This window comes from Armigeres subalbatus, chromosome 2, assembly GCF_024139115.2.
Source record: "Armigeres subalbatus isolate Guangzhou_Male chromosome 2, GZ_Asu_2, whole genome shotgun sequence".
Taxonomy (NCBI): Eukaryota; Metazoa; Arthropoda; class Insecta; order Diptera; family Culicidae; genus Armigeres; species Armigeres subalbatus.
Genome location: NC_085140.1, coordinates 444449044 through 444469209, shown reverse-complemented (window position 1 = coordinate 444469209; position 20166 = coordinate 444449044). Strand labels below are relative to the sequence as shown.

Below are 20166 nucleotides of genomic sequence, written 5' to 3'. Positions count from 1 at the left end.
TGTTAGCAAAAAGAAGGGACGCAATTGGTGCCGTATTTTTTAGTTTCGCGTTGAGATGAATATATGTACATTGAGATGGAAAACGGAGCAGTTCCCCCATGTATGGATATGTTAAATCCACTGACACTCCTTGACACTGAAAAAATAAAAATCAATTCCGACAAAAAAAAATTGTTAGAAAAACTTTTTTCCCTTAAAAGTGTCAAGCTTGCATGGACGGTTGGTAGGGAACATAATCATCTATCTTGAGACACAATATCATTCAAATCAGAAAGGGCGTTTTTTCGCAAATCGAGTTTTAATTTTTAAAACTGATTTTTTATAGTGTAGGGCCCAATTTGAATTGTTTCCAATATCTTTATTAGACACTTTGACTGTTTTTGCGATAGTCACCCATACAACATTTTTTTGTAGGATACGTCGTTTTTTGATTGTATCTATTTGAAAAAATCAATAAAAAAATGGTTAATTAAAAAAATGGCCTTTTTCAAAAGATAGTCTGCATCTAATTTGGAAAAACTATGCATGTAATTTTCTTTTTACAGCACCTCTTAAAATATTGATCAAAAAGTCAACATAAACAATAAGAGCACTTAAAAGTTCCCAAAAGTTCTATTTTGGCTTCATGCATTTTTATTACAGCTAAAATCCATCAATTTCCGCTAAGTGGATTATTCCATTGCTAACGAGCGTTGATTTCGAACCAAACACCGCATAGGTCAAGTGATCACCACGATAGTCATTATGACATGGATATGACAACCACAAAATCAGGAAAGTTATTCTATCATTCTTGCTGGCGATCACAGGTAGAGAAGCGCTAGTTGCTAAAATGTAACTTTCATGGTGATCGTTACACCAAGCATGTGAGATCCACATTGTGCATCACAATTGAGTACTTGACACATTGCGATACCCGAATTGACTTACCTTAGGATTTTCTGGTAAATTAATAAAACTAGGTTTTAAAATTTTTTTTCCGAAAATGATGGCGATGCATTTAAACTAATGCAAAAACATGCAAAATGATCGAAAAAATGTTATCTATTCTCCTAAAGAGCTTTTTTGACATTTCTAATGTGATTCTTTCAATATATTTTATAATGCACGAGAAAGGCATCATCACTGCTAGGTGGATTAATCTGGGTTTTTTTTAAACAAAAAATGGACTTTTATTTAAAGATAATAACTAGGAAGAGCCCTCCTTAGCCGTGCGGTAAGACGCGCGACTACAAAGCAAGACCATGCTGAGAGGGGCTGGGTTCGATTCCCGTTGCCGGTCAAGGCAATTTTCGGTTTGGAAATTGCCTTGACTTCCCTGGGCATGAAAGTATCATCGTGTTAGCCTCGATATTAAGGGTATGCGATAACACACTTTTTCCTAACGAAACGAAACGAAACGAAATTTAAAATGTCTATGTTGATTCGGATCGAAACGAAACGAAATATGGATTTACTTTCGAAACTTCGAAACGAAACGAAATCAAGGTTCATTTGATTCGAAATTTTTCGAAACGAAACGAAATTTCAATTTTTTTCCGCGGAATTTTTGATTTAATTGGTTTCACATTATGTACTCAATTCGGATTTCACTTTTTTGAAGTCTATACTGCCGTTATACGCATATTTGTCCCATGTTTGCTGGGATTCCCTTTATACATGGGACAATTATGCGTATAACGGCAGTATAAGTCTATTATAATAACAGAAGAGGCAGTCTGTGATAAATCACCGCATTCTCGCCGCATATACCATTGGTGATAAGGCAATAACCCAGCATTTATGCCACTTTCATATCAGAAAGTATAAAAAATATAGAATTTGTGGGATTTTTCATATACGGATTCAAATTTCGTTCAAAACCTTAGTTCACTTAAGAATAATGTATTTATGCTGAAGCATACATATTGTCTTGTCAGCGTGGTTTTATAGTATTGAGCTAATTCAAAATTAGAAAATTAATGCTTAAATTTATTTTTTTATTTAGTGGGATACTCAATTATGTATCCACATCTGTCAGGCGCATACACAGATAGAGAATTGATATTTGAAAAGTGCGTAACAGCCAAAACTTATTCCTTCTTATTATTCGTCTACACATATATAGCTTACATTTGCTCACTAGAAGAATGCTGTGCACCTTTCTAAAATGCACAAAGATATGTACTTCAGATTGAATTTCACAGACCCATAGTCTTATATACAATCAGCTCGGCGAACTGAGCTATTGTCTGTGTGTCCTAGGCATATGAGAACAGCTGTTTTAGTCAGTATGAGCTAAAAGCAATCATAAGTAAAGAACTTTCAGCAATTTTAATGATATTTCAACCCGTCCTGGATTTTTTTTTGCAAATTCCATGCGAAAATCTAGAAATGTCCACAAATCTTCAATGTTCCTTACATATTGTGGAAATAGTCAAACAAGAGCTTAGCTTGATTAACTGTACACATCTAATCATGATTGTCCGAAAAACAGCAAATATGCACAGTAGGGTGGCTCAAAAAACACTTTTTCAAATTTTTTGATGGGCCGCCGGTTCTATTTGATGCCCTGATGCTATGGACAAAATTTCAGCCAAATCGGTCAACGTTTGGGCGGTGCTAAACTCGTTGGAAGTTTATATGGAAAAATGTATGCAGAAATATCCAAAAACAGTGATTTGCAGTTAGACGGTACAATTTACGATCAAGAACCATGATACTCATTCAGTTCTTGTAGAATTGAATACAAAATGTTCTGCTGAAAACCGCGAGAAGATTAGAGTTTTTTAGGCAAAGATATTAGCATTTTACTGGAGTGTTGTAGGGGTGAATTTATTTCTTTTCAAAGGTAAAAGAAACGAAATTTGCTCAAACCCCACTTCAGAGAAATGCTAATAACTTAGAGGGACAAACTCTGATCTTCTCGCGGTTTTCTGCATAGCATTCTGTATTAAATTCTTCAAGATCTGAGTGAGTATCATAGTTCTTCATCGTAAGTTGTGCCGTCCAACTGCAATTCATTGTTTTGGGATGTTTCTGCATACATTTTTGCATATAAACTTCCAACGAGTTTAGCAGTGCCCAAACGTTGACCGATTTGGCTGAAATTTTGTCCAGAGCATCAGGGCATCAAATAGAACCAAATAAAAGGGCGGCCCATCAAAAAAAAATGAAAAAAGTTTTTCCCATACTAATTTGAGCCACCCTAATGCACAGCTCACCAATTAAATAATATTCTTGGGATACAAAAAAGTTATTCTTATTGTATACTTGCTTCGGAGTTTCCAAATCATGACCAATAACGATGCTGGTCACGTCCAGTCAATTTAGGATTAGGAGAGGAAAATTAGTTTAACACTCATTGTTTTAAAACAGCGGTTCTCAACCATTTTCTTGAGAGGTACCCTTCGAACTTTTGCATTAATTGAGATACCCCCTATGATTTTTTTTGCTGTAAATGAAAATAGTCGTAGCTCTTCAAGTATATCAAAAATGGACCTGAAATCTAACGGAATATATGGCTCTCCATAAATGTTTCTGAAATTTTTATTTTTTTAAGGACATAGTTGGAAGAGTACCACGATGGCCGTCAATATGGCACCGGACCTTCCACGGGTCGTTACCACACCTCCCGCACTCCTCTCCCACCAACATTCGAATGCATCGAACAGCATCGAACAAAAGTTTAATATTCAAATTACTAACCTGCTCACAGCATATTTATTTACTTCCCGTGATAATTAACATGTTTCTTCAAAGAGTCCTAAGTATTTCGGTTCGAATTATTGAATAAATCAGCAGCTCCGTGCCAATTTAATAGTCGTTCGCGATTTGGTGGGCTTATCACTGCACTTCACTTCCTCTCAAGGGGCATTGAAAAAATCAAGTTTTCACACACTTCTCCGCACATGAGCAGCCCGAAATGTTGATGGAATGCCAATTAAACATCACTTTTTGAAATCAGTCACTTGTTTGAAGCGAAAACTTAATATAAACTGCTATTTTTGATCGAAAAAACCGACTAAAAACTGATCACGGAGCGAATGTAAACACCGGCAGCGGCAGCAGCAAACTAATATTTAGGGTGGCTCAAACATTATTTTGCTCCGCCACGCTCAGTCGAATATGTTTCATATTCTGGGTGTCTTCCGATGGTTTGGGCTGGTTTGAATAGGGGCTTACAGTGCACAGGTCGTTTTAGGTTTGTATGACAGTTGATATGGCGAGGTTTAATTTTACATTATTCTGATTGTGGCGCTTCGTCATTGGACCATGGCGAGGGGGGAGACCATATGATTGGATGAAATATTCAAGAGCTTTGACTCCATAGACAATGCATATTGAATTGTCGTTCCGATAGTTGTAAGTCGATTTTATTCGAGATTACCAATCCTTAGCATGATAATTAGGCTTCTCAGAAAGCATCAGTGAAACGTGTAATTCAACAAAATAGCCAGAATTTGTCTGTGATATCTATCGCACCAGGAGCAGATACTTCATACAAAAAGTGTGACATGGGAGTGAGCGGGGTATAAAGTGCTATTTTTTGCGTTACGTAATCAATGGATCTTTCCCAAGGTACGGTTTTCATTCAGCTATGTGGGTTCTCTTTTCGCCAGCGTTTGGAAGAGAAGCACTGTAGTCAGTGTAATGAAAGGTTTAGTTTCCCATACTAGCTTTCATACAAACTTGAACCGGCTTGTGCCCAATCAGTTTTTGTTCAAATTGGCTTTTGGAATACACTCGGAGCATGGGACGGAATCGATTGAGCGTGGTGGAGCTGGGTCGTTTTTTGAACCACCCTACTAATATTCTCTGCTTTTTTTATAAATACTACACCAATACTACTACAGTATATGACAGTTTTCATTGTACCAATACTTTCAAAGCTTTGTTTTGGTACTCAACCCACCTTCACCTTAAACTTACCGATTAAAATTAAGTTCTTACATGGGTCTGACTGTAGGAAATGTTTCGACTATTGAAGGCTTCCGAGCCTCTTGAAAGGAGGCTTCCGAGCCGCTTGAAAGGAGGCTTCCGAGCCTCTTGAAAGGAGGCTTGAGCTCTCTGAAAGGAGGCTTCTGGAGCCTCTTGAAAGGATGCTTCTGAGCCTCTTGAAAGGATGCTTCTGAGCCTCTTGAAAGGATGCTTCTGAGCCTCTTGAAAGGATGCCTGAGCCTCTTGAAAGGAGGCTCTGAGCCTCTTGAAAGGAGGCCTGAGGCCTCTTGAAAGGAGGCTCTGAGCCTCTTGAAAGGAGGCTCTGAGCCTCTTGAAAGGAGGCTTCCTGAGTCTCTTGAAAGGAGGCTCTGAGCCTCTTGAAAGGAGGCTCTGAGCCTCTTGAAAGCAGGCCTGAGCCTCTTGAAAGCAGGCCTGAGCCTCTTGAAAGGAGGCTCTGAGCCTCTTGAAAGGAGGCCTGAGCCTCTTGAAAGGAGGCTTCCTGAGCCTCTTGAAAGGATGCCTGAGCCTCTTGAAAGGATGCTTCTGAGCCTCTTGAAAGGAGGCTTCTGAGCCTCTTGAAAGGAGGCCTGAGCCTCTTGAAAGGAGGCCTGAGCTCTTGAAAGGAGGCTCTGAGCCTCTTGAAAGGAGGCTCTGAGCCTCTTGAAAGGAGGCCTGAGCCTCTTGAAAGGAGGCCTGAGCCTCTTGAAAGGAGGCCTGAGCCTCTTGAAAGGATGTTTGAGCCTCTTGAAAGGAGGCTCTGAGCCTCTTGAAAGGAGGCTTCTGAGCCTCTTGAAAGGAGGCTTCTGAGCCTCTTGAAAGGAGGCTCTGAGCCTCTTGAAAGGAGGCCTGAGCCTCTTGAAAGGAGGCTTCTGAGTCTCTTGAAAGGAGGCTTCCTGAGCCTCTTGAAAGGAGGCTTCTGAGCCTCTTGAAAGGAGGCTTCTGAGCCTCTTGAAAGAAGGCCTGAGCCTCTTGAAAGGAGGCCTGAGACTCTTGAAAGGAGGCTTCTGAGCCTCTTGAAAGGAGGCTTCCTGAGCCTCTTGAAAGGAGGCTGGAGCCTCTTGAAAGGAGGCTTCTGAGCCTCTTGAAAGGAGGCCTGAGCCTCTTGAAAGGAGGCTTCTGAGCCTCTTGAAAGGAGGCTTCTGAGCCTCTTGAAAGGAGGCTTCTGAGCCTCTTGAAAGGAGGCTCTGAGCCTCTTGAAAGGAGGCTTCCTGAGCCTCTTGAAAGGAGGCTCTGAGCCTCTTGAAAGGATGTTTCTGAGCCTCTTGAAAGGAGGCTCTGAGCCTCTTGAAAGGAGGCCTGAGCCTCTTGAAAGGAGGCTCTGAGCCTCTTGAAAGGAGGCTCTGAGCCTCTTGAAAGGAGGCTTCCTGAGCCTCTTGAAAGGAGGCTCTGAGCCTCTTGAAAGGAGGCTTCCTGAGCCTCTTGAAAGGAGGCCTGAGCCTCTTGAAAGGAGGCTCTGAGCCTCTTGAAAGGAGGCTTCCTGAGCCTCTTGAAAGGAAGCTTCCGAGCCTCTTGAAAAAAGGCTTCCGAGCCTCTTGAAAGGAGGCTTCTGATGCTTTCGAGACTACGGTTCCAAGCATCTTGAAAGAAGAATTCCGACCCTTTTAAAGGAGGGCTTCGAGGCTCTAGAAAGAGGCCTTCCGAGCCTTTTGAAAAGAGCTTTCCGAGCCTTTTAAAAGAAGGAGAAAAGAAAAAAAAGAAAGTTTAAAGAAAAAAGCCTTAAAGAAGATTTCCGGACCTCTATAAAGGAGGCTTCCAACCCTCTTGAGTAGGCTTCCGAGCCTTTTAAAATGAGGCAGTCGATCCTGTTCAAAATCCCTTCCGAGCGCCTTGAAAAGATCCGAGGCTTTTAAAAGAAGCAGAAATAAAAGGAAATTTCTAGAAAAAAAAGCTTGGCTTCCGGGTCTCTTGAAAGAAAGTTTTTGAACATCTTAAAATGAAAGGAGGCTTCCGAGCTGCTTGCAAGGAGGCTTCCGAGAAGCGAAGAAGGATGCTTCCAATTCTCTTGCAACGAAGCAACTGGGCTTTTCGGGAAAAAGTCTTCATGTCTTTCAAATGGAGTCTTTCGAATCTGTAGAGTCTAGAATCATATTCTTAACATATTATTCAACATTCTGTTTTGACCCGGTTTATTCGAGGTAAAATTTGTTTATTCGAGGTTTTGCCCTTTTGATCTTTTATCCCACATCTCTTCATCCATTGTACTGGTTGTGAAGGACAGGATTCAATAGGCCATGATTTACTGATCGCCATGCATAGGATAAGGGTGGTATTTTGGACCAACAGTTCGAAGGACCACTAAGTGCAAATTCCTCTTGGTGGTCCAAAATAAGAGCCCCCGTAAGGGTGGTCCAAAATACATCTTTTACCCTATTATGTACAAGACAAAGTTTAGAAATAAAAAAATACAAAACTTTATCAATAAGTTTTGTTCGGACGGGAAGGAAAACAATCCAGATAGCAGCTAATATGCAGCTTCAAAGCTGTAATGTATTGGAATGATTCGTTTTTTGTCATACAAAAATACAAATGTTAACTTACATTATCGTTTTCTTCTTCTATGCCCTTATCCGAAACAATTTCTCCAATTCTTATGTGTTTGTAGCGTCCTATATGACAATAATTCATTCTTTAGACATAGGTTCACTTTATTTTTAAGTACTACTTACTTGTAGGCAAATTTAATTCAATTAGCATGAACTAACACTACCTTTTGCCGTACTAACAACTTTTGTACTATCTAGAATAAGTTTAGGGTTAAGTATACATATAGCTGGTAAGACAATTGCATGTTCATATAGTCACCTTTTTCAATAATTACAAACTAATCACTTAATATTTAATTTTAACGTTACTAGTTTTATATAATATTTTAAGAGAATAATCGTATAATAAGCAATTTAGATTTATGGGTCAGTAACTACTACTTTCGCTTTCAATCCACGTTTTGCTTTCTCTGTATGACAGTCCGTTCTCGTTTTATGCTCCCTCATCCATTGACATCTATGCTCGTGCGACGTTGACAGTGACGGCTACTGGCCGAACTGAACTCACTTAAGTGAGACGTGAGGGTGCTCAGTGGTCCCGCAACATCCCTGCCCGTGTAGTTCCTGGTCGGCCAGATGTCTGAAGGTCCAGGAGAGCTAGCTTAACCGCCGGTCGGTGTAGCAAGCCATTTTTTGTTTGCACAACTGCTCGCCGAACTTGTCCGTCGCCAGCTGTGATTACGTTCAGAATGCGCCCCCTTAGCCAACCGTTCCGCTTGCCTTCGTCGACGACGAGTACAAGGTCCCCTGGCTCCAACGGCTTCACAGGCTCGAACCATTTAGTGCGTCTAGTTATTGTGGGCAGGTACTCGCGAAGCCATCGACGCCAGAACTGGTCCACCAAATATTGGGCAAGCCGCCAACTGTCCCTCAAACTGCTCCCGGTGGTATTCAGCACGGATGCAGGTTGAACGACGCCTTGAGTTCCAAATAGCAAAAAATGGTTTGGCGTTAATGCCTCTTGCTCGGCAAATTCCAGAGGAATGTAGGTTAACGGTCGCGAGTTTATTACAGATTCCGCTTCGGCGATTACAGTCTGCAATACTTCGTCGTTTGGATGATGCGGGTGGTCCGCAATCGCTGCTATAGCTACCTTAACCGAGCGCACCATGCGCTCCCACGAACCGCCCATGTGAGGCGCTGATGGTGGATTGAACTCCCAGCTGGTCCCAGAGTTAGTAAAGGTGACTGCACAATCTTCATGGATATCTCGAATTTGCTTTGCAAGCAAGTTGCTGGCTCCCAGGAAGTTTGTCCCGTTATCGCTGTGGAAGGACTTCGGCGAGCCACGACGAGCCACAAATCGTCTTATTGCCAATATACAGGATTGTGTTGACAGCCCTTGCACTAACTCAACATGCACAGCACGTATCGCTAGACACGTGAATAGCGCCACCCACCTTTTCACTAAACTACGGCCTAGTTTTACCTGTATTGGACCAAAATAGTCCACCCCGGTGTGCGTAAAGGGACGAACAAGTCCGGTGACTCGTACTTCGGGTAGCTGTGCCATCATTGGTGGTTGCGGAATGGTTTTCTTCACACGGCAGATTACGCACTGTTTCGACACCTGTCGTATTACTGTTCTCAATCCAGGTATATAAAATCGCTGACGCATCTCGTTGCAAACTGTCTCCCCGTTACCATGAAGAAACCTCCGATGATAGTTATCCACAAGAAGGTAAGTTGCAGCGTGCTGTCGAGGCAGTATGATCGGATATTTTAAATCAGTCGCAATGGATTTCGCTGCGGTCAGCCTGCTATTCATACGGATAACCCCAGTCTCATCAAGGAAAGGTGAAATCCGATTTAGTGGACTGGATTTTGGAAGTGGGACTGGGTTTCTGGGATTTTCTCGATTGCGAAGAAGAATCGCGTACTCGTCTGGATACATATCAGTTTGTATCTGCCTCCACAACACGTTTTCTGCATCGTACAGTTCTTTCTGCGTCAGCGGATTTTGTTTAAAGCCTTTTTCTCCCTTGAATCTACACACCGATCGTAGAACGTAAGCTGCTGTCCTCAAGAGTCGATTCCAGTTCGAGAACCTTGCTACAGTGAACAACGGCTGAGGAATTATGCCATGGAATAGAAATGCAGCTCGTAGCTCGTTGTTCGTCTCTGTACATTTCTGTGCCGGTTCTTTTGGCCACTGTTCCTTCGATGAATACAAAAAATCCGGTGCACGAAACCATGGGCTATTCGGATCAAAATTTGGCCCGTCTTTCCATTTTGTGGCTAGGTCGGCTACATTCAATCTGGATGGCACGTAATGCCACTCATCCACGCTTGTAGTGGTGAGAATCTCTCCCACGCGAAATGCTACGAACTGGTGATATTTTCGGCTATCAGATCGCAACCAGCTCAAAACGGTTAATGAATCCGACCAGAGGTAGCGAGTGGCTACTTGAATATCCAGCGAAGTCATCACGGCATCGAGCAATCTTGTGCCAATCATCGCCGCTTGCAACTCTAAACGTGGCACGGAAACGGGTCGCAATGGCGCGACTTTTGTTTTTGCCGCTACAAGCGCACATCGAGGAAGCCCATTGTCAACTAACCGGAGGTATAAAACCGCCGCACAGGCCCCTTCACTTGCATCGACGAACAGATGAGCTTCTACTTTTTTTACCGCAGAACTTTCCATCATATTGAAGAAGCAGCGTGGCACTGATACCTCTTCTAGTCGCTGCATGTACTGGCACCAATATCTCCACTTCTCCTGAAGATCATCTGAGATAAACTCATCCCAGTCGGTACCCGCTCTCCATATTTGCTGCATCAAAATTTTGCCGTGAATGACAAAATGAGAAATAAAACCAAGCGGGTCAAACAGAGACATAATTGTTCGCAGAACCTGTCGCTTGGTCGGTGTTCTAGTGCTGTCGATCAGTACTCTAATTTCATCCTTGAGGCTGCTAAGATCGAAAGTGAAGACGTCCTCAGTTGGTTTCCATATCAAGCCTAGGACACGCTCAGATTCTCCTGATTTCTCCAGGTTCATGGATACCTTCTGCGGCGTTCCGGATTCTCCGATACAGCTTAAAACTTCGACTGAATTGGAACAAAAATTGCGAATTTCGAAGCCTCCTTTTGCATGAATATATTTCACATCATTGATCAATGTCACAGCTTCTTCTGGAGTGTCCACACTGTCTAAGAAGTCGTCAACATAATGGTTGTTCGTAATCGCAGTCGTCGCTCTCGGAAGGACTCCGCATACTTCTTCGCATTCTCGTTCTTCACGAATTGCGCTAAACTGGGCGAACACGTGGCGCCGAACGTTGCAACATCCATGATGTAGATTTGCGGACTTGATTCTGGATCGTGTCGAAAGATGAAACGTTGAGATTGTTTGTCTTCGTCACGTATACGGATCTGATGAAACATCTCCTTTATGTCTCCTACGATGGCGATATTTCTTTGCCTGAAGCGCAACAAAACTGATATTAGCGCCACCAACAAATCCGGCCCTTTAATCAACATGTCGTTGAACGATACTCCTCCAGCTCGGGCCTTAGCGTCCCAAATCAACCTTATCTTGTCCGGTTTTCTTGGATTCTGCACAACACCGAGAGGTAGATACCAGACTTTACTGGGATCTGTGGATTGAGCTTCTTCCAAAGTGATACGGTGCGCATATCCTTTAGCCTCATACTCAGCAACTTGTTCTTTTACCTTGGTTTCCAGGAAAGGATTTTTTCGCAGCCGCTTTTCAAGTGCTATCAACCGACGTAGTGCCATCGAGTAACTGTCCGGGAAGTAAACGTGGTCATACTTCCACAAGAGTCCAGTTTCGAATGCGCCGTTTACCTGGCGAGTTGTGGTTTCCATAATCTCCCACGCTCTTCTGTCTTCTTCGGCCTCGGGTCTAACCGTTACAGCCGCTTCTTCCACTGTGAAGAATTGTTTCATCCACAAATGCAAATCCTGATTTCCATCTTGCTAACTGAATGTAGATTTAAATATTCTATGGCGTTCCTGGAATCAGAACTCCTGCCGAAGATACACCAACTGAATTTTCGCTGCAACTGGTTCATTGTTTTTCCCTTCTCGGATCCGTAAGGAAGTTAATAATTGAACGTGTTCTATGCCGATGATAATTCCAGGAATCGCATCCGAGTAGCTGTTAACCGGCAAGCCCTTCAGATGATGATACGTACGCTGTAAATCTTCGTAACACATCGTTTGTGCTGGTAGTCGCAGCTCCTGCACTGTTCTGACATTATGAAGTTTGAACTTCTTTCCTTCACCGCTGATCACTACGCTGATACGTTGGGAAGTGCTCTCCTCTCTTGACATGTTACCGGTCCAACTTAATGAAAAGCCGTCGTTCGGTCCTTTGACGCCCAACGCCAGCGCTATACTGGATTCTAATAGCGTGCATGACGACCCGTCGTCTAAGAACGCATAGGTTTTGATCTGATGACCATTACCATGGATTATAACCGGCAAATACCGAAAGAGAGAATATGCCATTGACTTATGTAGATTGTGGTGTTCTACTATCCTTGGCTTTACTGCAGGCTCCGATCTTTTTGTTTCTAATGGTGTGCTCCTAACGTCATGCAGAAGTTTGTGATGGTGTTGTTGACAACCTTCTACGCCGCATTCCTTCCTCGTACGGCATGGCCATTTACGATGTGGCACGAGGCAACTCCTGCACAAATACTTTTGCTTTACTGCCTTCCATCTACCATCAATACCTAACGCCTTGAACTGTCCACAATCTGCTATCTCGTGGTTGAAATTAGCACAATACATGCAGGATTTCTTCATCGACTCCGATGTTGCTTTCTCAACTGCTGACGACGCCTTCCTTTCCAGCTGATCCTCCGAATGTACAAACAGTTTTGGTTTCTCCTTTCCCGATTTACTTGATCTGGTCTGGCCCATAGTTTGACTATCGACCGGTAGTGTAACCTCAGAGGCCATTACTACGAGCTCCGATACGAAGGCACTGAAAGTCGTTAGGTTGACACTGCAGAATCTACTTTTGAAGTAGGACCACTGCATTTTGAGCTGCGATGGAAGCTTTTCAACAAGCTCGTGAAGTAGTGTAGGGTTGCACAGATGATCAACGAGATTAGCAATGGTCATGTGGTCCACGACGTTTTGTACTGCTAGACCAAAAGCGATTTGAGATTGCAAATTTTCGGATTTCGGAGGAGGGACAGTTCGCAACTGTTGAAGTAGAGAGTGGATAATAACCTCAGGTCGACCGTACAACCTTTTCAGTGTTTCAATAACAAAGGGGACCGATTGCGACATCAGCAACCTATTACTGTTTGTAAGGTGTTTCCTTTCAAACAGCGCTCTAATCGCGCCAAAATCTTCACGTCGCTGAATCCGCATGCATCTGTGGAGTCGGCAGAATGAACTGTAAAACAGTGGCCAATCCTGCGGATCGCCAGAAAAAGTTGAAGTTCTCGCGGCATCACATGTCTTGCCGCAAGTTGTTCACCTGTTGGACCACGACGCGACGATGTTGCTGCTTGTTGAAGTGGTTGACTTTGTATACAATGCTGTTGTGGTGGAGGTGGACCTGCTTGAGGAATGCCGAAATATGCTGAACCCAAAGCCGGCTGCGGGTAGGTCGTCTCAACCTGGGCTGGTGCAACCCGCACTGGTTCGCCATCCTTAGCAAACATATTTCCCGCTCTCGATGAAACTGCGATTGGATCCACACCGACACCAGTACTAGTAACATTTTTGTTTACCCAGGTTGAACTGCAGCTGGTTTTCAGGGCTGGCCAACCCAATGGTACTGATGATATCGTATTTCTGGAAGCAGCCTGGTGGTACGTGCCGCCAAAACACGGCTGCTGCCCAAAATTGCTAACACCCGCTGCTACGTTTGCAGTAGACGACACACCGTGCGTCGCATAAGTGTTATTGTGTGATGGATATCCGACCCAGAACGAATGGTTTACATTGTGGGATTGAAGTTGTTTGGACAATGGAGGAGCATCAGGGAGAGATATTGCCGGGTACTTTGAATTGACATACTGAGGGACCCTACTTATATTATTTTCTTTCAAAGGCGGTATCGGTACAATACTTGCAACTAAGTTACCGTCGGAATTTGGACCGATTCCGACTGAAGATGGAATTTCGTAATTGCCTAGTTTAGATACATTGTTCGCGTTATTCGGATTGTCACTAATGACGATCGACGATACCCCTTTCACGACTGGGGAAGGAATTTGAGATGACTTTGAGTGGAGGTTTACGACTGACGGCGGAGCACTACTGGTAGGTTTCGTGCCACCAAACCGTGGACTCGTTGTTACGAAAGAGTTTACTCCTAGTAAGGATGCGCTTCTTGCCAGCAGCGAAGTACTTACCGGCGGCGGCTGATTGATCGAAATTTCAGTGCATGTTACAAAATTACCGGTTGAGAACATCCTATTTGAGGTCTCAGTGCTGGTGTTGTTTCCAGAACAGACAACTCCGGCAAATTCCTCTGCAGAATTCGGTGTGGAAGTTGACGCAGGTTCAGCAGCCACTATTGCTGGATTGTTACCTGCGATCAAAGCGTTTGAAACGTTCCTGGTTGACGCTACGGGAATAGTTGCTGCGATCGTTGACTGTTGAGCTGCTTTCGAGGTAATCGTCAATGGGGACATAGCGCTGGAGGGTTTCACCGCTACTTGCTGAGGAACACCACCTTCTTGTTCGCATAACCATGAACGTACCTTTTCGCGACTGTCTCGACTACTCAGTCTGGATCTGCTACTTGCACTTTCCTCTGCATTATCCACTTCTGTGAGGAGTAAAGCATACTTTTGCTCCTCTTCTTCGGCGATCTTCCTTCTCGCCTCCGCCTGGGCCGCTTCTTCTTCCTGAATCCTTTTTGTCCTTAGGGCCTTCTGCTCCTCTAACAATCTCAAATTGATCTCCATGCGAGACGAATGCCTACTCGTTACTGAATGATCAGTAGTATAAACTGAATCTTCTTCTCTGGACCGGCAACGATCGCACCTCCAGCTTCGGTTCGGATCTGCGATAGAATCGGTGACGCCCGCACATCCATAGTGCATCCACAATTCGCAAGTATCGCACCCAACAAGATTATCCGCCGTATCTGGCCGATCGCATTTGACGCAATGCTTTTCGGCTGTATCTTCCATCTCTATTGCGGTTCGACTGGAACCAGATAATCTTTGAAGATTGTTCGGACGGGAAGGAAAACAATCCAGATAGCAGCTAATATGCAGCTTCAAAGCTGTAATGTATTGGAATGATTCGTTTTTTGTCATACAAAAATACAAATGTTAACTTACATTATCGTTTTCTTCTTCTATGCCCTTATCCGAAACAATTTCTCCAATTCTTATGTGTTTGTAGCGTCCTATATGACAATAATTCATTCTTTAGACATAGGTTCACTTTATTTTTAAGTACTACTTACTTGTAGGCAAATTTAATTCAATTAGCATGAACTAACACTACCTTTTGCCGTACTAACAACTTTTGTACTATCTAGAATAAGTTTAGGGTTAAGTATACATATAGCTGGTAAGACAATTGCATGTTCATATAGTCACCTTTTTCAATAATTACAAACTAATCACTTAATATTTAATTTTAACGTTACTAGTTTTTATATAATAGTTTAAGAGAATAATCGTATAATAAGCAATTTAGATTTATGGGTCAGTAACTACTACTTTCGCTTTCAATCCACGTTTTGCTTTCTCTGTATGACAGTCCGTTCTCGTTTTATGCTCCCTCATCCATTGACATCTATGCTCGTGCGACGTTGACAGTGACGGCTACTGGCCGAACTGAACTCACTTAAGTGAGACGTGAGGGTGCTCAGTGGTCCCGCAACAAGTTTGGATTAAAATTGTTATTCATCCGCATTAAGCATTTCGTCCGAGGGACCCCCTGGGCCCGGCGAAAGTACTCTCAGGGGTACATGTACCCCAGGTTGAGAACCGCTGTTACAAAATACCGAGGAATGTTCTGCATCTCCGTGAGCGCTACGGGAAAGGAATCGTTGGTTAGTAGAGAAGGTAATTCATGTGAAGCCCCTAGGCAAGCGACTGAATATTTATTGTAAACAAAGTTATTTTGAAATCATGAAGACGAAAACTGTGTTTTAAATCAATCTAACACAATTCAATGTGCTTCGTTTAATAAGCTTCTACAATACGATTGATCCCGCACTAAATAATTCTGTGCTCTTCGCTGCAGGCATTAGGTTTATCACTTCGCGTTCTCCCACACTAGCTGGCGTGATCGGCATCTACAAGATGCCGTCCCATGACCAGCAGCAACACGATCGATTCCGCATTCATATTGTACAAATAGTAAAAAATATCACAAAATATAAATTTGAAACTTGGAAACACTGAAGACGTTTTATAGAAGAAAACTACATACGTATTTGTCGACTAATAATGGGGTTATGTAGTAAGCGTTAATAGAAAAAAATGTATAACCTAAAGTTTTGAAAACAACTTAACGATTTGGCTTAGCGGCGCAGCCAAATTTTTTGATAATATAAATAATGGTTTAAGTTTAAATTTGTTTCGAAATTCCGCGGAATTCCGTTAAATTTCGTTAGAAGCTAGTTTTTTCTAGCGAAATTTTTGTAATTTTACGAAACGAAACGAAATCATGAAATGCGATTTCGCCATGCTAAAATTCCGCGAAATTCCGCGGAATTTCGTTTCGAACCACCTGAAACGAAATTTTTCGAAATACCGCATATGCTTACTCGATATACGAATGCAAAAATGGTATCTTGGCTTAGAAACCTCGCAGTTAATAACTGTATAAGTGCTGGATGAATACTAAGCTGCGAGGCGGCTCTGTCCCAGTGCCAGTGTGGGGATGTAATGCCAATAAGAAGAAGAAGAACTAGGCAGAGCGATAGAAGTTGTTACACAAAATAATGTTTAAGATTAAACTATTTAAATTTCTTGATTTTTCATAGGTAATATGTAAAGAAAAAAATCAGAATAACTGAAAATATTTCTTGTTTGCTTTCATAATCACCAATAACAAGATTCTTAAATTATTAAATCCAATAACCTGAATACGTTATGCTTCGTTATGCTCAAAAATGTTGAGCATTTCAAACAAAATATTGTTGTAGATATGCTCTTCATTTTCAAAACATATTCGGTGTAGCATAGTGTATGAAATCAAGGAACTGACGTCATAGTATCATGTTGACCATCAAAATAACCCAAGTAGCACACGCAACATCTTCCTAAAAGCACATTGTTTCTATTCAGTTTCATTAAAGGCATTGGAAAAACATCAAAGCACGAAAAAGTTGCATCAAGATTTCAAAAACGTTCGAATTATGATCAATGTTTCATTAGAATTGCAATGCTGTACGTGTTTGACATTTGGAAACAAACAAACAAAGAATACTGCACTTCATGTTGCAAACACGAAACAAAATCATTATGTTGCATATTTGCACAATGCGTCTTTCAAAAAATAATTGTTTGCTAAGTTGCAAATAAGTTGAATGTGTCTTCATGTTTAATTTACCATTGTTCAACGTTTTGACAACTCACATTTTTTTTCCTGTGATGGTGCAATCAAGTAACAGGAAACCCGAGTACAAAACTTCATAATAGTTTTTTTTATTGTGAGTCAACATGCAGTCCCTTCGAAGTGTTGAATAGTGTTGTGGTAGAGTGAAGGGCTATCAATCACAAGATCCATAAATCCAGTTTTATATTTTTATTTTATTTTTTTCCGCTGTAGTATTTTGCAACATTATTGGAATTTTATTGCAATCGAAGGATGTTTCCGTAGGCTCCACCTCTTGCGCTTTTTAGATTGCAAGAGAGTTATATTTGATGGCCATACGCAAAGATTGTTTCTTTCCGAATAGTTGCAACACCGTGAAATGTTCAATAGTGAAACAATTTGTGCTGCTTGAGAATGTTTGTTGGTAAGATAGGCCTTAAAATAATAATTTGGTAAAAAACACACACCTGAGATTTCTGGATACAAAGCACAATATAAGCTAAGCTTCCAACGATGTATCAGTATTCAAAGCCAGTGGTTGGCTATCGAACCTAGCGAAAAAATAGTTTTTAAAAGTAAATCCAAGATAGCAGTCAATTAAATATGGCTGCCTTCATTTCTTACTAAAGTAAATTGAAGCTACACTCTTCTTCTTACAAAAAAAATATGCTAACCTCTAAGATCGGTTGAGATTTGTTGGAGTCATGACAGTTTTTGTGATAAAAATCGAGGGGTCCATAAAAGTGGTTTCGTGTATCACAAACGAGGGTCCATCTTTTTGAGGAATTCAACTCGGATCCTTCATATACTCGCCGAAAGCTTTCAAATGCACATACCTTGAGAACCTCGTGCAAATAGTAGCCCGGTCTCAGCGAGAACTACTCCAGTACAAATTCTTGCCGGAGACCCGAGATTCATTTTCAGTTTCTTCAGAATTCGAAACGGTAACTCAAATTCAAAATTGACAAAATCTTTCCATTGGAATCTTCATAGTTTAAAGTGATTGATAGTTGTATAATGCTGGAATTCAAGTCGATTGTTCATCATAAGTAAGCAAACCATCTACCATGCGCGTTATGGTTGCCCCAACTCGTGCTCTTGAAAAAATACTGCCAAAAGCACGTGGCTTCCAAGATGGCCGATTTGTGGCTCTGTTGTATACTGAATTCTGTTTTTACACGATTTACATTTTTTCAATTATGAACTTATTCTAAAAGTTTACCACATTTTAATTATCATGTGATTTTTCTTTGAATTATTTTGGATTTTTTGAACCATGTTGCGAAGAGTTTGGCTGCAAAACGAAGTCACACAATCAAAAATACCAGCAAAAAAATCGTGTAAAAACAGAATCCTGTGTATAATCACCTTAAGCAATTGTCAAGTACTAATTGGATCGGATGTCATGAGAAAAATGAGGCTCGTCTTTTCATAGGCTCTTTACACAAAAAATAAGAATATTCATAGGAGGATCAAACATATTTGATTGAGCAAAAGAGCAAAAAACTGAAAAACAAGTTTATTTTCGGTATGCACTAATGAGTATTTAGCAAATCCTCCATCTTTATTAATTTCCTTGAAACACCAGAAATTTAATTTATAATTGAAAATATTCAATCAACATGGTTTAATTTACGCAATGGCATTTGTTAATTTTCAAAAAAAAGCTGCGTGGAGCTTGTGAACTTACGAATACATATATTTGGATTCTCGATCCCCTTGAGCCTTTTCTGTGTGCATCACAATATAAAAATACGCGAATAGTACCATAGAACCCTTCCATCAAACCACGACTAAAAAGCTCATACAAAACCAAGTCAAAAAGCTGCCCAGATTTTAGTGGGAACTTGAAGAAGCGCACATTTTGTTTTCGAGATCTTTTATTTCACTATTGAGTAAAATATTAATCGATCATCATTTCACTATTAAGTAAAATATTAATCGACGAATACAATGTGCATAAATCTTCACATCTTTTGGATTTTTTTCCCACTCTGGGACGATGTACTTAACCAAATCTGGGTTTTGATCAAACCTGGGTGTAGGGGCCAAAAGCTCAATTTTGATCAAAATAGTTGAAAATAGTGATTTTTGCGAGAAGAAGTGACTTTAGTGACTTGAGCTTGAAAAAAGAGACTTTTTGGTGACTGACCCGGAAAAATTGACCTCCAAAACATCCAAAATTTTCTTCGGTGAAATAAACCGTGCGGCCGTTGGCGTCAGCATCGATGCTGAAAAGCTTTTCGCGTAGGAGAAAAGGATTACATTTTTTTTCCTTCTTCAACAAAGAAAGCAATCTTTTTGAACGAGTCACTCATAGTTCCTATACTCGGTCCGTAATCAAGTAGCGTTTCACTCAAGCTGTGGAAGGTACATGCAAGTCTTCTTTGATGGTTCTCGCATGGATTTCTCAGAAATTTTTACTTTCTTGGCAAGTTTTTTTTGTGGAACGCACCAGGTTGCGAGCAATCTTTCCACGAGCCGATTTGATCACGTTTGGGATACGTGCAAAGCAAGGAAGTCCACTTCCCGGCTTTCGCTGCTTAGTCCCATCCTGCAGAGACGTTTTAAGGCGATAAACTGTGGCCAAAAGACATCCTACCACCATAGCAATCTTATTCGGTAAGAGTAACAAACTAGTAACCACTTCTTTTGCGTACATTTTTGGAAATTTGCAATAAAACAATTTCAATCTTTCGGTGCAGCTTTTTAAAGTAAACATAAACCAATATACTTACAACAGAAATTAGTCTCTAGCTACTCGAATTAACCCAATATTCAAGTTTAAACATTTTCTATGTGATGAGCTTATTACTTAATAAAAAATCACAAAAACAAAAAGACAAACAAAATTAACATTTTCGCATTATTTTCTACCGCTATCTGGAATGCAAATCGATTAGTGTGTCTTCAAACTTGCTACATGTAGGGGTAATGACGGCTTTGGCAGGTTTTGTTCTATTGTTGGCAGGGTTTTTTTTATGACTGACTCTTTGCATATCGATGAATTTGGCCGAATTTCATAAAATTTGCTCGACAAAACCTCCCCTACAATAATAGCACAAAACCTACCAAAGCCGTCTTTTCCCCTAGTAAAAATGAAAAATTAGAATAAGTTTGTGCGTTTTTGATCGTGTTAGTTTGTTCAAAAGCGACGGTATATTCAGTTAGTCAGTACGTTTGAGATTAACACGAATGGTTT

The 20166-nt window shown here is 41.3% G+C and overlaps 3 protein-coding genes across 7 annotated transcripts in view; all 3 read right to left on the bottom strand.

The window, feature by feature from the left end:
- Positions 1–20166, bottom strand: part of LOC134213685 (stress-activated protein kinase JNK) — a 276561-nt gene that overhangs the window by 163145 nt on the left and 93250 nt on the right. The window lies entirely within an intron of this gene.
- On the bottom strand, positions 7993–10467 carry LOC134210417 (uncharacterized). Its single transcript, XM_062686463.1, has one exon. It carries the CDS (start codon positions 10465–10467, stop codon positions 7993–7995), a length of 2475 nt encoding a protein of 824 aa, XP_062542447.1.
- On the bottom strand, positions 11451–12563 carry LOC134210414 (uncharacterized). The gene has a single exon (XM_062686460.1). The coding sequence runs from the start codon at positions 12561–12563 to the stop codon at positions 11451–11453; it is 1113 nt and encodes a 370-aa protein (XP_062542444.1).